The sequence below is a fragment of the Neolamprologus multifasciatus genome, chromosome 6 (assembly GCF_963576455.1).
Source record: "Neolamprologus multifasciatus chromosome 6, fNeoMul1.2, whole genome shotgun sequence".
NCBI classification, from domain to species: domain Eukaryota; kingdom Metazoa; phylum Chordata; class Actinopteri; order Cichliformes; family Cichlidae; genus Neolamprologus; species Neolamprologus multifasciatus.
Window position 1 is genome coordinate 5,012,866 of NC_140444.1, and position 17,557 is coordinate 5,030,422.

General features: G+C 41.4%; 1 protein-coding gene across 3 annotated transcripts; it reads right to left on the reverse strand.

Moving 5' to 3' along the window:
- Positions 1-66: 66 nt before the first annotated feature.
- On the reverse strand, positions 67-15,799 carry LOC146516221 (uncharacterized). 3 transcript variants are annotated; one of them, XM_085163898.1, is made up of 8 exons: positions 15,343-15,799; positions 12,071-12,168; positions 10,315-10,387; positions 7,164-7,487; positions 5,249-5,452; positions 4,637-5,143; positions 2,927-2,989; positions 67-2,727 (listed from the first exon to the last, which is right to left on the reverse strand). In XM_085163898.1, the coding sequence occupies exons 1-7, from the start codon at positions 15,413-15,415 to the stop codon at positions 2,943-2,945; spliced, it is 1,326 nt and encodes a 441-aa protein (XP_085020024.1). In that variant the 5' UTR covers positions 15,416-15,799; the 3' UTR covers positions 67-2,727; positions 2,927-2,942. The 3 variants fall into 3 exon arrangements, with proteins under 3 accessions (XP_085020024.1, XP_085020022.1, XP_085020023.1); XM_085163896.1 differs by having other exon boundaries at positions 4,637-5,452; positions 15,343-15,797; XM_085163897.1 differs by lacking the exon at positions 2,927-2,989 and having other exon boundaries at positions 4,637-5,452; positions 15,343-15,795.
- Positions 15,800-17,557: the final 1,758 nt, after the last annotated feature.

A 17,557-nucleotide genomic window follows, 5' to 3' on the forward strand; every position in this document is an offset into this window, starting at 1 on the left:
CTTTTGACCAAGTTATTCCAAAAAGATCAAAAAGAACAGACAAATGCTCAAAAACATATAATCTCATTAGTTATTACATCACTTTATTTAAAATTTGAGTACATTATCAGACAACAGAGAAGTAATTTGCAGAGCAATTTGCTAATTACAAGCTAATTAAAGTTACTGTTTAATATGCAGATATATTAAACAAAGTTTCAATCTATACATCTACAATCATTTTCTCTTATTCTCTTACCCAGTCTGCACATAAATGGAGATTTATGTAAGTATAGACAGGTGTTGGTGTGGATGTGGAAGTGTGTTTACCGGATATTTTCTTGCTTCAGGTATTTTCACCTCCGTATGTGTGTATATGTGTCTGTGTTTGTGTGTTTGACCTTTCAACACTTTTTTCTAAATTATTTTAGGTGCTAGTGGTATCAGAAAAGAAGGAAAAGTGCATAAATAACACGTTTATTTCTGTATGTAAAATAAAGCTTTTGTGTCACTCTTACATAACTGGAAGCACTGATGTTCACATACTTAATATTTAAACCACTTAAAGCAAACTTTTGTTGCAGAAGCTAAAATATAAACAACAACAATATTTTTCTGCCATTTGACAAACAAAATTCTTTTTTCCTTTGAGTAAATTAAACCCCACTTATTTTTTTTATTGGAGTTGTAGAGGAAGACTAAAACCTAGAAATTTCTAATATGTATGGATAATAAGACAATCATGTAAGTACCTGCCTTTGTATTATGAGAAAAAGATTGTCATCCATCCATCCATCCATCTTCTGCCACTTATCTGGGTTTGGATCGTGGGGGAGCAGCTTACGCATAGAAGACCAGACCTCCCTCTACCCAGGCACCTCCTCCGCCTTATTTATGGCGACAGCAAGATGTGTCCAAGCCAGCTGAGCGATATAATCTCTCCAGCGTGTGCTGGGTCTGCCCTCACCCAGAGGGCACCCAGGAAGCATCGTAGTCAGATGCTTGAATCACTTCAGCTGGCTCCTTTCAGTGCTGAGGGGTAGCGGCTCTAATCTAAGACACTCAAATAACTGAGCTCCTCACCCTATTTCTAATTTAGAGGAATTTCCATTACTTGTATCTGAGATTACATCACTGTATTCACTACCTTGAGCTTGTGACCATAGGTACGGTTGGTAACTGGTAAATGGACAGCTTTATTTTCATGCTCACCTCTTTCTTCACCACAACAGACCGGTACAGTGTCCACACTGCAGATGCAACACTGATCTGTTTGTCAGTCTCCTGTTCGTTTCACTTGTGAACAAGACCCCGAGATACTTAAACTCTTTCACTTGGCACAACAACTCATCTCTCACCCAGAGTGAGCAGTCCACCCAGGCTCAGAGGAGATCATTTTCATTCTCATTGCTTCAAACTCAGCTGCGAACCACCCCAGTGCGAGCTGGAGGTCGTCACCTGATGAAGCCAACGGAACCACAGCATCCATAAAAAACAGATATGAGATGGTAAATAGACTGATTCTTATACAGCACTTTTCTACTCTGCTTGAGCACTCAAAGCACTTGAGATCGAGCGGCCACAAAACTGGAGACTTTCCAATGCTTGCCTACACACAGAAATCCATAAAAATTAGGAATCCAGGACAGAGGACAGCACTGGCTGTCAAACTGCGATCAGGACTAAATCCAACATACAGTATTATTGGCAATATGGACCAAGCTCTCACTGTGCTGCAAAAGAACTGAACAGCCTGTAACAACAAGCACGATAACTCACACCCGAATGGATCGATAGATGGATTTCTCACATGCTCAGTGTTTCTTCCTGTCTTGTGGATTGTTTTTTTATTTTATTTTGATAGTTTGTTTTGGGTTTTACTCATCTGTCTGAATATCCTGATTACTTTCACCTGTGTCTCATTCTCCTGTTTTAGTACCATTTCGTTAGAGTAACACAAAACCTGTTAGCCCCAGGTGTATAAATAGTCCTGCCCTTCTCTTCTCTTCTCATTTTTTAAGTAACCAATATTTGACAACAGCATAATAAAACTGGAAATTCCCAATGTTTTTAGTGGCCACCCCTATGGAAAAAAAATTCTGAAGGTGCCCCTACTCTTCACTTCATTGATTTTCCTCTTCTGTTCTCTGTGTATTTGCTCTTTTGGATTTTGTTATCTGTTATCGAATCTGATGCTTTTCCTCACCTTTATAAATCTATGTGTACAGTTCTCATTTTATAAACTTTCTACTGTTTTAAGTTTGTTTTTTGTAAATATTTTGAAGAAGTCTTTAACTGTGGTTCTGAAATAAAGTTATTATATGTATGTGAGCTGATATGAGCAGGTAAACCACACTGAGGTGACACTCCCATTAAAAATTCTTGTCCACATTGGCAAACTTATTGTCTATAAAAGTGGTCTATCACCGTGCTAAAATACACCACAGTATTACAGTAACCCACTTCCACTGCCTACTGAAAGATTTAAAGAAGCCTCAGCTGATCATGAAAGGTTTTGCAACAGTGGCACCTAGAGGACATGATAGGAATCACCTCACAAGCACTAATACAGAAGACAACTCTGATAACATTTCAGAAAGGACGTTTGAGTCGGTCACACCTGCGACTACCTCTATTCGTGTTTTTTGTTTTCTGCCGGTCGCTCTGGCTTGGTTGACAGATAGGCGAGTGTTGTGGAAGGCACATCCCGTCACGACTGGGCTATCACCACCACCGTCGCCTCCATGGCTGCAAGAAAACAAGCACAACTTCAACTTAAAGGAGACAGAAACGCATTCACTCGGTGTACATGACTGTAGGAAGCAGAGAAAAGTGTCTGTGAATGTTTATGAGACCCACTGGAGCTGTTACAGTGTGAGCTGCTAAGATGTGTGCATATTTGTCCATTTAACTCTCTTTAGGTCTGTGTACAGCTGTGCTGCTTTACCTTCTTAACTGTAAAATTACATGACTGAGCAGCGTTTTACAGTCCAGTTAGACTCCTTTGTCTCTGTGGATACAGGCAGAAATACATCTGGTCAGAGCCAAACACAGGAAAGGCTTTACTGCTGTCTTTGCTTGTTTTCGAGGGCAAACTCGAACAGGGATACATTTAGCGTTTGGGGGAGTTCGCAAAGTTTTCATGAATGAGAGGCAAGGAGGCCGTTAGGGAACCAGTGAGTGACCTACTTTATTTATTTACTGATAATGAGTTGTATTTGGTCATCTAGGAAGGTTCATCAGCTTTGATGGCCACAACTTTGGTCTTTTTCAGCTCTGAGAACCCGAGGTTTTGCCTTCCTGTGGTGATTCTTTTTATTTTTATCTCAGCTTTATCTAAACGTAGTATAACTCCCTGTATTTGTCCAAAGATTGTGTTGTTAGTTTCCTTTTTTCTTTGAGATTTGATTTTTGTGTTTGTTGAATTTTTGGATTCCTGTTTTGATTTTTTGATCTTCGTTCCTTGTAGCTCTGCTTTGGTTCTCGTGTTTCTAGCGCCCTCATTGTTTCCCTCTCTCTTTGTTTCTGCACGAGCTCCTCTGATCTCTTGTGTTTCCTTTTTTTATGCCATCTTGTTTGGTGTTAGTCTCAGCGTTCTTTCCTTTCGGCCGTTTCCTGTTTTACTTTAACAATTTGATAATTGTTTTCTTTTTCGTGATGTTTTGGGTTTCACTTCCCAATATTTTATTCTTCATATAGTCACAATTCCCCTTCTTCCCTGATCCTTAAACAGCAGTAAAGTGCAAATATATTAATACACACTACAAACTAAGTTCAAGATCTTTTTATACTAAAAGATAAAACTTGTTTGTTCAACTTGATAGGGAAGTGCTACAGAAATATCACCAGACAGAGCTGTAAGTCTACTGAATTCCTCCCCGTGTCACTGTGGCTGCACCATACCAACTTATCCTTATTTTTATGCACATATTACATAAACAAAAAAATATCATCATAATTGATTTCATATATCATCATTTCTGTTTTTGTGTCTTTGCGATGATTATTATTGTGCCGTGTGATCAGCCAATATTTACGGTGCTGTGAAAAAGTATTTGTCCTCTTTTTGATTTCTTATTTTTTTTGTTTGTTTTGTTTCAGATCATCAGACAAGGATAACCCAATAAAATACAGATTTTATATTTTTACATTTATTAAGGGAAAATGGTATCCAAACCAACCTGACATTACCTGACAAAGTAATTGCCCCCTCTTGTTAAATCATGAATTAACCGATTCACTGTGTGCATGCTCAGGACTGACTGCTGGCAGACCTGCTTTACCGAGAAATCACAAAAATAGAAGCTGCCTGACAAGATAAAGTAGGCTAAAAGCAACAGATCCTGCACTCCGGGTTCCTCTTTGTCTTTTGTTTGTTCAGTTTTGCTCGAGCAGAACTAAACTAAACTAAAACCTAGGATTTTAGTTTTTGTCTGATTTTTGCATTTTGAGGTCAAACTAAAACCTATTTGTTTCAAAACTACAATTTGATATTAATACTTTCAATACTGTTTTAACTTTATGTGAAGTGGTAAATAATTCTCACTTCACAGTTTCACTACATTGTTGATCCCTTGCTTCTCAGACCGGGTTGGAACATAGATGATGCAGAATTTCAGCTGAAACAATGTTTAAGTGGAGGAGTTTTTATTCTTACTTTGTGCTGAGGCTGCATCCTTGGCTTCTTGTGAGGTATCCACAGCACCATCAGTGATCAGCTCCTCTCCTACAGCAGCAGGTGGCGCCACCTCCTCTCCTGCTGAGGGAGCACAGTGGCAGGAGTGGCAGGGTTTCTCCTCATGCACAGGAGCTCCTGATGTAGGCTCTGCTTCTGCAACGGAAAGAACCTTTAGGTCCGCTCCAGCGGAGGCTGCTGCCAGCTGAGTCGTGCTGACAGCAGCTTCAGCTGTCTCCTCTGCAGGTGTTTCAGCTGCTGCCTGGTCAGCTGGTGAAATCTCATCCAGTGGGGCAGCTTCACTGGTGACTGTGGCCTCCTCAGCAGGAGCAGCATCTTCAGAGGAGACAGCCTCAGCAGGAGCAGCATCTTCAGCAGCAATGGCCTCCTCAGGAGCAGGTCGAACTTCAGCTTCTGCCTCGTCCACAATGGGCATTGGAGATGTTGTTTCCTCAGGATGAGATCCAGCCGCTGCCTCCTCGTCCACAGCTGCAGCCAGAGCAGATGTCACCACCATTATCACTTCTTCAGCAGCTGGAGTCTGAGCATCTTCTGCACTTTTCTCACCCTCTCCAGACTTCACCTCCTCCTCACCTTCTACACCTGCTCCCTCTTCAGATGCTTCCTTGGCCACTGCCTCTGATGCTTCTTCCAAAGCTTCAGTTTCAAGCACCTTTCCTTCACCTTCAGTTTGTTGGACAGTCTCCATCGGATCCGTCTCACCAACAGAAGCTGCGGCAATTTCAGCTGTTGAGCCGGTCAAGAGCTTAACATCTGTGAGCAGCTCTGGTGCGGACTCTGATGGAGGGAAAAAGACACGAGGTAATGGCTGAGAAACAGGTTTTGATGAAAAACCTTCTAGCTGTTAAAAATCAACAGATTTACTTCAATGCCAACATTTTAAAATCTACTTTAGTTTTGCACTACATCACAAGTGTGACTAGAGTGTGCTCTAAACTCGCGTTGTGCTTATTTAAGACCTTTAAATGGAATTTAAACCATTCTCACTAATTTTTATGAATAAAAAACATAATTTCTTACATCTTCTATTAATTCCACTTACCTTGACCAGGAATCTATTACTGGATCTTTTACAGTCACCACAGGTTCAGGCACTCTACAGAAGACTACAAATCCCAGGTTTAATGCAATATACTCTTTTCTGGTATTGTAGACACTAATTCCTTATTCACATTCTTATATTGTTCTCCAGATGAATTTCTTTTTCAAACAATCAAGCGTTTAAACAAGTATTAGTCATATCCCCTCTGTGCACTTGTAACCATGTGGTTATTTTTGCATTTATATTTATTTTTCAGCATTTTTTTTAACAGATGTTTCTTTCTGCTCATTATTCTGTGAGTGGGAAATACTGTGAAATCAATTATGAAGGCTGGAAAAACTTCTTAGTTCGATGGCAGTCGAGCTGAAGCCAGACAGGAGCATGAACACAGCACAGGGATTCTTCGGGATAAGGAGCTTTTCTACAGGAAGTAGGTGTTTCTACTCCAAATACAATATTAATGGTGTGGAGCAACAAGCAAAAACATCTGAGAGACTAAAGAAAATCTTTATTACAGCTGTACCAAAGACCATTTTCAATGCACGGACATAAGGGTGAATGCATTTTCTATAAAAGAGGAAAAAGACAGCAGCAACAAAAAGAGAACTTTGATTTTTTAGGGAACAAATTGGCAACGAAATAGAAATGTGTGCCGGGCAAATAAAGTGAGTGCAGGTCGGTGTAGCTGTGGAAGAATAAGATGGATATGTGGTAATGATGAATTTGAGAAAGCATCTTACTGCACGAGATTTTTAAAAAAGAAGACAAAGTAGGAAATGAAGTTTTAACCACGTCTCACTCTGTGCAAAAACTGTTTTATAGTTTGAGAACACAAGACCAGCACTGCAGTCTGCTAACAAAGAGCTAACTGGTTCAGGTAACTCTTCACGGTGAGTTTAGAGGTTGAAAGAAAACACGGCTGAACACATAAAATACCATCTAAACCTGCTGGAAAGGAACAAGAAACAGGGCTGTCCTGTTTTAAGAGCACTTAAAATCAGATTTTTCTAAAACATTAATTACCAACTTAGTTCTGTCCATTATATTTACCCCGTGTACTGTACAGTATCCAAATTATAATTTGGATTTCTTCCTTTTTGTGATAGATTTTCTATACAGACATAGTTTTCTACAGTGGCTCTAATCATACAGACTAATTCCAGATGTTCTTGGATGTGAAGCATTAGGAGAGCTAAGGGATGGAGGGGAGCTGAAAACTGGACTGATGAACCCCCAACAGATTTTTTTAAAACGACTGAAACTACATTTTTTTTCGCTCATTATCAAAAAAATGGGGTTAATGAGTCCGTTTTTCTGGGGCAGCGAGGAGGGACAGAGCACATCCAATTGGGTGAACTATCGAGCCATCACAGGTTTAAGCAGCCACCTCTGCAGCAGGGGCGACCTCGGCTTCAGCAGGTGGAGTGAGATCTACTGCTGCCGTACCAGCGTTTTCTGCCACAGGTTCCTCTGCTGGGGCCTCCACAGCCACTTCAGCAACCACCTCTGCCTCCACAGGTGGAGCGGCATCCTCCGTCTCTGCTGACTCAGCTGCTGCCTCTGGAACGACCGCCTCAGAGACGGCGGCGGCTTCTGCTTCTTCAGACGCAGCTTCCACAACAGGTTCAGCAGCTGTCTCTCCTACAGGTTCTGCAGCAGCAGTAGCCGGGGCCGACTCAGCGATGACCTCAGCAGCAGGGGCTTCCTCCTCCACCGGTGCAGGCTCAGCTGCAGGTGGAGCTGCCTCTGGTGCTGCCTTTGCTGAAGAAGCTGCAGCGTAAGAGGCCAGAAAGAGAAACATGTGAAGTACATGTTAGCTATGTGATGCTTGTTTTATCTGTGCCTGAATAAAGTATTAACCTCTGGAGATTAAAGACGAAAGCAACTGTGCACTTTTATTAATGTAGGTTTCATTTTTCCAGCATTAAAAGCTATTTGATACGAGACTTCCAGCAGCAGATAAAGAAGGCTCAAAGGTCAAGACTTTAGGTCTTTGAGGACTAAAAGGTGACATAGCTGCTGTTAAAACTGTAAACATGAGCAAAGTGAAGGATAATCTTATCCTAACATGTCAGTGAAAGACAGAAATATATTATTACCACTCCCAGAATCAAAGCTCAGCACTTTAGAGATAAAGTTTAACATCTCAGGGTCCAAATCTGAGCTAATATTATGGACATTTTTGGCTGTTGCCATATTAGATTTCTGAAACCAGTATCATTAACTGGGAAACAGAGCACATGCGTAGAGTACTGAGTTGTCAGTCATAAGTTAGACTGGCCTTACATCATACACTTATTTATTTTCCTATTTTCCTCTAACAGACCAATCGTACTATAATGATTTTACCACGTATGTGTGTGTGTGTGTAATATTTTAGAAATTAGTTATTTTGTTTTTGTAGCCTTCATACTGACGTGCGTGTGATGTTACAGTCTCCGTTTGTGTTTCATTCATGTGTCACACATAAATAGCTTAACAGCCACCAAAATTTGTATCCACGATGGAATTTTGCTTGAATCACCACTAAATACGTGATAAAGAATTTAAAAGACCACAATGGGATTCTTAACTAGTTTAAACATAATGTGGTTAAATACTAGTTTAAACTAGTGACTGAGAGCATAAACCCAGGAGGAAAGCTTTTTCTAAGGTTTTACATCACGTGAGTGGTAGGTTTGTTTTTCTCACATTTTTGTTTACTGTTCTGGTTTTACAGCGACACAATTCACCCCCTACTGGCCATTAGAAAGAATGCAGGTTTAACTCCCACCTTTCAAACCTGTAAACAACGTCAATCTTTCAGTCTACACTGTTCCTTTCAAGGAACTTGTACTATTTTGCCAAACGTATTTACTCACTGAGCTCAGGTGTTCCACTCACTTCCATGGCCACAGGTGTATAAAATCAAGCACTATATACTATGGGGGCATTATAACAAAGTGGAAGTGATTGGGAATGACAAACTCAGCCATGAAGTAGTAGGCCAAGAAAAATCACAGAGCGGGTTGCCAACTGTCTGACTTGTCTGACTGCATTGTGCCAAGTGTAAGGTTTGGTAGTGGGGGGTTTACAGTGCATGGCTTGTTTTCAGGAACTGGGCTCGGCCCCTTAGCTCCGGTGAAAGGAACTTAATGCTTCAGCACAGCAAGACGTTTAACTGTGTGGCAACAGTCTGGGGATGGCTCCTTCCTGTTCCAACATGACTGCACTGCAGTGCACGAGGCAGGGTCCATAAAGACATGGATGAGTTTGGTGTGGAAGAACTTGACTGGCCTGCACAGAGTCCTGACATCAACCCGACAGAACACCTTTGGGACGAGCACAGCGATGTCGGCCTTCTCGTCCATCATTGGTGTCTGAAATGCACTTCTGGAAGAATGGTCAAAACTCCCCTAAACACATTAAATGTTATGGAAAGCTTTCCCAGAAGAACTGAAGCTGTTATAGATGCAAAGCACGTAAGTTAATGTGTGCATTCAGCTCCTTAAAGACCAGAGGTGGTTTCCTCTCCATCGCTGTAAGCAGCAGCACTTTGACTTCTTATTTCGGAGTGAAAACAACACTTCAATGCTGCATGATCACAACTAACCCACTGACAGCTGCTGCTTAGCACCATTACAGCTCAGTTAACGGCTCTGGGCACAGCGCCATGGACTCTCCGGGCTGAGCAGACAAAAATTGCGCAGACAGAAATCAAAACAGACAGGCACGATGAAGCCATTCAGAGTGATCAGTCTACCGTGCAGCTGGTGAAGCTGGAATCAGCCCTGAAAAACATTCGCTTCTTCCTTTCTGCCTTCGATTAAACAGTTACAGACATGCTGTCACACCTTGGGGAATTTTAATCTTAATGGCACAAGCTGAAGTAGCACCATTTTAACCTGTTGTAGAGAGGAGGCTCACGGTGAGGGATTTCTTTGATAAAACCGGTCCTTTTACAGTCATGGATGGTGTTTCGGGGCTCTTCATTCATCGCTGTGTTTGAACCCACACACGGGAGCTCTGTGGGGAGTTTGCACTCTCTCACTGTGACTGTGTCTGTGAAGGTTCTCAAAGGACCCCCTGATGATCCTCTAATCGCCTGAGCCAGTTTCACACCTTAGCTCAGGCGATTAGAGGATCATCAGGTCCTTTTGTCCCTCTGTGGGGGGAAACTCCCACTAGGTTTATATCTGGGACTCTCCACCATTTGACCTTAGAACTGAAGAAGCTTCTCGGATGAGAGGTGAAACGTCTTCAAGTAACTTAAAGAAGTCCAGACGCTTTTCTTTGCAAGCTCCTTTGACTCACTGTGACTGTGTGAGTTTCCTGTAGGATCTCCAGCTTTTCTACTATCAAAAACAAGCTAGGCTGGTGCTGCCTATCCTTGAGTTTCACATACTGGTTAAATAGAAGGTTTGAAAATCATTTAATTTACAAGAAATTAGTGTTTTAAGTTGCATATCAGACCTTCTCTTGCTTTAGCTGTGATCACATAAGTTGAAATCGTGTCTTGTCTGTGCAGCGTGTAAGGTTTGCACAATGTCATGTTCACAAAGCTGAGTTGTGGGTGACAGTGTTTGTTTTTGAGTGTGTGTGTGAGAAAGTAGCTAACCCTTCGCCATGGAGCCCATGTTGGCGAGTCTTTCCTCGTAACGCTCGGTATCATCGTTGACCGTCTTGTATGCCTGAGAGAAACACAGCAGACATGTACTCATTACATTCCAGCACACAGCTAATGATAACGGCACGAAGCAAAATCCAACCTCAAGCTGACAAACACAGTCAGACACACTTGTTTGCTTTGCCAAGAGCCTGACGGTGACCGGGGGACAAATTTGACCGAACAATGGCAGCAAAAAGGGAGAGATTGTCAAAAAGCACAAAGAGCCTCTTTTGTCCCGTCCAGCGTCTGAGCTGTGGTAACGTCTGCAGACCAGGCTGGCTTCACACTGCATCGCTCCCAGTTTGCACCAGCAAGGACAGAAGCCTGTAAAACTACCATATATCCAGTACAGCAGCTTGTTGTTCTGGAAGATTTTGTTTCTTTGAAGATGTAAAAAGAGAGCAGACCTTTTTTACACTCCTGTATAACACTGAAAAACACAAATTTATTGAAAAGTAGAAAAAGGGGGACGAGTTACTTTCATTTCCAGCTCTGCGTTTCTATTCTTGCACTAGCTTTGCATGACTAACACTTCAAAATAATCCTCAGTCATCTTGTATTGGACCTTGAACCTCTCCGTTCATCCTCTATCTTAACCCCACCACCCCCTCCCCTTTGGAAAACTTTCTTCACGTAAACAACTAGTTCAAAATCTCTGCACACCTGAACACATGACAAGTCTTTAATGAAATAACTGAATAGAACTGCTGCACGTTTAGCTAAACTTTGTGACTTAATAAATGTATTCTCATTGAGAATGTGTGCAGCAGTAATATTTAATTATTCTGTCTCCTGTAAACCACGTGTTTAAGCAGCAGTTGACTTGTGTGCCAGAGATGACCATATTAGGGATATCCTCTCCCAGTGACATCACACAGAACCAAGAATAGAAAAAACTGTGTGAAACAGACAAAGGTAAGGATTGGTCAACAAGTGTTATTTGATCATCTTAAATTTAAAGGTTATTTGTAATGTTGTAATTCATGTTAACTACAGTGAATCTGTAGCACTAGGTGGTCTTGTGCAGGTTAACCTCATTTTGCAGTGGTGAGGTAGGCCTGGTGCAGAGCAGGCAGTGGTTCTTATAGGTTCTCATACTCTGGGATGAGCACCTCTGATCGGACATGAACAACCAGGTGGAAATGATTTTCTTTGAAGGGGAAATAAATTAATTAATGATGCTACTGCACTGATGACATGCACCTCTATTTATGTGAAATTTAACACGGATTTGTTTATGTTTAACTGCTGATTTTATAAAATACAGGCTGCGAGGCATGAACTTTTTCAGCTTTTGAAATGAAATGTGAGAAAAAGTTTAAATAAAACTGGGTTAGATCAATGTTAGCAGTCATCAGTGTTCAATTTAGACATGAATCCCTTTGTGGTGGCATCAGGATGGGCATCTGGAGCAAAATCAGTATATAACACCTGCTTATTACTGAATTACGTTGTCTAAATCAAGAAAGAGAAGTAAACCTCAGAGCAGCAGCACCACAGGCTCATATAAAGGAAAACAACACAAATAACAAATATTAATACAAATGATCGCAAAGATTTTCTTTTGCCCACGCTTTAGCACAAGTTCAGGTTCCTCACCTGAAAAATCCATGTGTAACACCTGCTTACAGCAGTCAAAAACAGCACACACACGGTGAAAATGTGGACTTACAAACCATCGCCTATAACCTGGTCTGATACTCACATAAACAACTGCAGCAGTGAGGCCGCCGCCACACAAAACAAAGTACGTCATGTTGGTGGAGCCTCCAGGAACACCGAAGGCCATGTGTCGCACCGGAGCTGTGGAGAGACACACACGGGTACAGTTATCCGGCGAGCTCGTAATAAAGACATTTATTTATATAAACACACGTAAGTGCGTTTAAAATGAGAATCAGTACTAATACTGGAGAGTCGTGGATAGAAACCACTTCAGCTCTGACACTTTGTGAGTTTATTTTGTTCAGAAAACTGTCGCTCCATCAGAAGCACGACGGGCACGAAGAACAGTGCGTCAACAGCGTCAACATGTCTCCATCCCTTAATCCAGTTACACAATACAGCCCGGTCATTTGTAGCAGAGGAGATGGAAAGATTTAGCAGCAGCCAAGCCAAACACTGAATCTTTGCTTAAATTAAACCCCCGGCACACACGCGCGCACACACACACTACACAAACACTAAGACTTCCTGAATGATGATCTCAGATTTGCATCAAAACAAACAACATAAAGCAGTGGGTTCAAATTCATATGGAGTAGTCATTTAGCACAAATCAGGACTGCCGCTGTGGTGTTGGTGACGAGTGCAGCTGCAAAAAGATCAGCTGGTGTTTAAAGGTGGTGCAAGCAGGTTGGCATAAATAAAATCACACTGCCTCAATCTAATCTCTTCCTATCTGGACCTCTCACGCTCACACACTGTGAGAGTGAACACAGGGTGCAGCACATCTCGCCCCTCTTTGTTTGTGTGTGTTCATGCAAATCCTAACCCATCCTGTCACTTTTGACTTTTCCACTGACTGACATTTAAACTTTATCGATTGTTCTTTGTCATCCAGCACATACCTCGCCAGCCACTGCTTTTCACAAGGTTGAAACTGGTTTAATCAGAAAGACTGAAAACAGAGCCTGCAAGACTCAACCTCAGCTCAATAATACAAGAAAAACGCTTCTCTTATAAACGTCACTTTGTTCTCACAGGTTCAGAAGAACTGCGCCAAATGGCCTAGGCACATTTTGAAATCTTAAATGAGATCCATTATGCTTTTGCACATTTTCTGTCAAATATTAACTGTTAGAACGGTGGAATTATGAGGTGAAAACAATCCCTGTGAACCAAAAGTTCAAGCTTCAGCCTGCTTCAAACTATTTTCTACTGTTGGCTCTGGATGACGTCAGTGAAAGCGGACATCGCTTACATCAGGCACACAGCTCTGGAAGGAAGGATTGTTTTGAACCGTGGATCAAGCAAAGCTACTCTCGTAGAGCATTAGAGATAAAAAATAAAAGCATAATGTGTTCCCTTTAAAGTAGATGAAGTGACACCATGAACCCAGAAAGCACTAAGGCTTAAATCTATCTACAGCCTCATTCATTGGCTTCAAAAAGCTTTAAACTGAATTTATGTAGGGCGATCGTGGCTCAAAGAGTTGGCAGTTCGTCTTGTAACAGGAAGGTTGGGCAAGACACTTCACCTATCGCCTACTGGTGATGGCCAGATGGGCCGATGGCGCGATATGGCAGCCTCGCTTCTGTCAGTCTGCTCCAGGGCAGCTGTGGCTACAGCTGTAGCTGCCTCCACCAGTGTGTGAATGTGAGAGTGAATGAATAGTGGAATTGTAAAGGCCCCAAAAAGTGCTATATAAATGCAATCCATTATTATTATTATGTAATTGTTTAGCTGTTCTGCCGGAACCTAACCAAACATGCTTTTCCTTCAGTGCCTAAACTTAACCAATGAGCTTTCAGAGCTTAAACCTATGATGGTAGTTTTGAGTGAAAGTAAACCGTGAGAAAACACATACAAGTCCCAACAGGATATATGCATATAACACAAAGTCTGTGTCATGTCCTGTTAAACCTGCATGACTGCAGGCAACTGCGTAGCTAAACCAGGGTTTTTCTAGCATTGCTAGTATGTCTGGCCATCATACAGACCTTTTCCATTTATATGCTACATCTGTTTCCTAAAGTGACTCTTCAGCATCGTCTGGAGTTCATGCGTGAGTTGTAAAAATGGCTTCAGTGAGCTTTAGAGATGCTTTTAGCTTATTTTTATCTTTGGGCAGAACCATTTCCCTCCTCTTCCCACTCTTTGTGCTAAACTGCAGCTTTTACCGTCCCATCCACCTTTTATCGAAGCCGACTCGCTGTCTCTGTTTTTGACTTTATATTTAAGAGCACTGTGCAAAGTTTCACTGCAGCTCCGCTGAATTACAAACCCAAAACAGAGCTGAGGTTTGTCCTCCTACTGCTCTAATACCAATGACACAGCAGCACAGTGCAGGGACAGGTTACTTATACGGGTTATTTATACAGGTAATCACTTAATCCTGGCTGCTGGGTTCAAGCCTGTAAACATAGAAATGCGTGTCAGGGAACAGCAGACAAGATAGACATGTCTGAGGACATGATGGTCAAACAGGAAGGGACTTGCTGCATACTTAGGATGCAGTGTGTCGAGCTGGTGTGTAGTTAGAAAGTAATAGCAGTATTCACCTCCTTTCTTTCATGTCACATCTTCTGGGTTTGTTTTTGGTTTTTTGGCCTGCTTGTAAGTTCAAAAACACAAAAACCTTCTATCGTGGCCAGATGTAGCCTGGTTTGCAGCATTTTGCCACAGATTTCTCAGCAGGAAATTAAAGCAGCAGAAGCAGCAGCTTTGCCTCGGGCTGAATTCCACAAAGCTCTGATCCCAAACTAAAGGATGATCCGGGCCAGGCAGGCAGGCATGCGTGAAAATAGAGCCAGTCTGAAATCTCCGTCATTGCACGCTCTCCAGATTCAGATTTTAAAAATAATTATTCTGAAAAACAGATATTTTGTTCACTAATAGGTTATAAACGTTGTTATCCAGATAAACTGGATTTAGGACGTAATTATAGCGTCTACACTCCTTAAAGGCATCATAAAGAATCGCCTTTAATTGTTATTTCTGTTCAAATATTGGATTATTTATTGTAACAAAGTTGAAATATGTAATATTTTAAGTGGTAAACTTCAGTGTGTTCCCAGAGCACACACCTTCTTTATCAGACTGCTGCAGCTCGACTGGAAAGCCCGCAAGTGCGTCTCTTTATGGGACTTTTACTTTTCCCTTTCTCAACCCACAAAATCATTAAAAATAATAATAAACTGAACTGGCAGCAGCAGAAAATAAACGAGCACAACTATTCTATAAACTCTACTTAATTACTCTAATTAACGCCACAGTAATAATTCCTGGAAAGTCCCATTAAATGTCCTGACTCACCGTATCTGGGTGTCGGCTTGAAAGACCTCCATGCCAGCGGCCCGACTCTCTGCCATGCCCGTCTGCAGAACATGATTGCGCGGGTATTAGCTGCAGCTAAGCGAGTTTTTCTCCGGCAGGTTTTACAGCGAAATGATGGGAAGCGCTCAGCTGCTGCTCACCAGTGCTCATGGGAACAGAGCACACCCCCATTCAAAAGCAGACAGCTCCACCAGCACGCCCCCTGCAGACGAGAATCTAACAGAACACAAACAGCAGGAACTGAAGCGCCAAAGAATGAGCAAAACTGTGATGTGTATTTTCTCCTCGTGTTTGGACCCTTCTGAGGCAGATGTTGACCTGCATATATCATATAATCCCCCTCTTCCTTCATTAAATCATTCTGCCCTCTCTCTCAGCTGTGACTGTGAGAAGGAGAGATCCCGCAGGCTGGTTTTAAGCGCATCACATTCTAGTTCAGTTGCACGACAACGTCAGCTCTGGTTGCATAATGCGATCTCTGTCAGAGTGTGCACGGAGTGACAGAGTCAAGGACAAAACACTGGCCTGTAGATCAGATCTGGACATCCATAAAAACACAACGCAAACATGAGAGTTTATCAAAGTTTGACTTCTCCTAAATCTACTGACAGTAATCACTTATATGCAAGGTTTGTGTAACATCCCATAATATGTTGGGTTTTATTCATTTAGTACCACCTCACAAAAACAACAGGTGCTTTATATTCAAAGGTGTAAATCACAAAACCCACAATATTAAAGCGAAAAACTCATCAGTGTCCAGTTGATCCTCCATGAGCACTTGGTGATGGCGGGGAGGAAGAAGTCCCTTTTAGTAGGAAGCGACCTCCGGCAGAGGCAGATTCAGCAAGGCCATCTGCTGTGAGCAGTTAGGACGTGAACAAAAACAGGTCACATAAATACAAAACACTTAACACAGAAGAGAGAAGACAAAAGTTAATGACATGGACTAATACAGTGGTTCTCAAACTGTGGTACGTGTACCACTGGTGGTACGTGGGCTCCCTCTAGTGGTGCGGGAAGTCTCCCAAAAAATTTTTTTAAGATTAGATAATACACCATATTCTGACTGAGGGATTTCTGAAAAATTAAAACGACATAAATGAAGAGATTAAACTAAACAGCAGTGACGTTTGTAGGGTTACTAAAGTTGGACTGGCTGGTATATAATGATGTGCTAAATGGTGGCTAGCTACACAGCTATGGTTAGCATAATGCAAACACATTAGCACAGTGAAGATGGAGGATGAACACCTGACAAATGCAATCGCATGTCGGGATGATGTAAACGGACACAATACGAGGTTAGTCATTAATATACTGCTACATGGGCTGGGCTGTAGTTACATCTTAAGGTTTTAAAAACTGAGCTTTAAAATAAACAGTGGTAATAAAAAAACAAGAGAGGCTGACAGTGATCACTGGCCTTTTAGGGATTTGTTCAGATGAAATAGAACAAGATACAAAGGATGTTAAAAACAAGACAACCCTGAGAAACGCAGAGCAGTTGTTATTATTATCACTTGTTACATCCTGTTTATGACAGTTAAAATAAATAACATTCATATAAGAAATAAAATTGTCTCATATAAACTGTATATGATGTTAAATAGGTGTATGCTATTGTACTTTTTCGGTCATAAGGGTGGTACTTTAAGAGCCATATATTTTATGAGGTGGTACTCATTGTGAAAAGTTTGAGAACCACTGGACTAATAGAAATGGAGGAGAAGTGATGCATCATGGGAAGTCCTCCAGCAGTCTGAGCCTATAGCTCCCAGGTCCCCCTTGGATCGGGGTGATATCTATGAATGAATGGCACATGAAGGAGACAAAAACTGAGGTAACCGATGTGCATAAGTACTCCGAACTTTCAAAAACAAATATATATTTGATAATAAATAATAAACATTTTTTTCTGAGTTCAGCTGAAGTTGAATAAAATAAATTGCACCTCAATTTAATTCAAAATAAATACTAATTAATTACCACTGAATGCTGTACAAGTAGTAAGTCCCCCCTTTTAAGGTTTATTTTTTATTTATTTAATTATTTATATATAATGAACCCCATTAGCTTGCACAATAGTGGTTGCTAGTGTTCCTGGGGCCCAAGACATCAAGTATAATATCTAATGAAACATTACACAAGAACGTAGATGCAAAAAAGTCCACATAATTTGGCTGTTCCATCC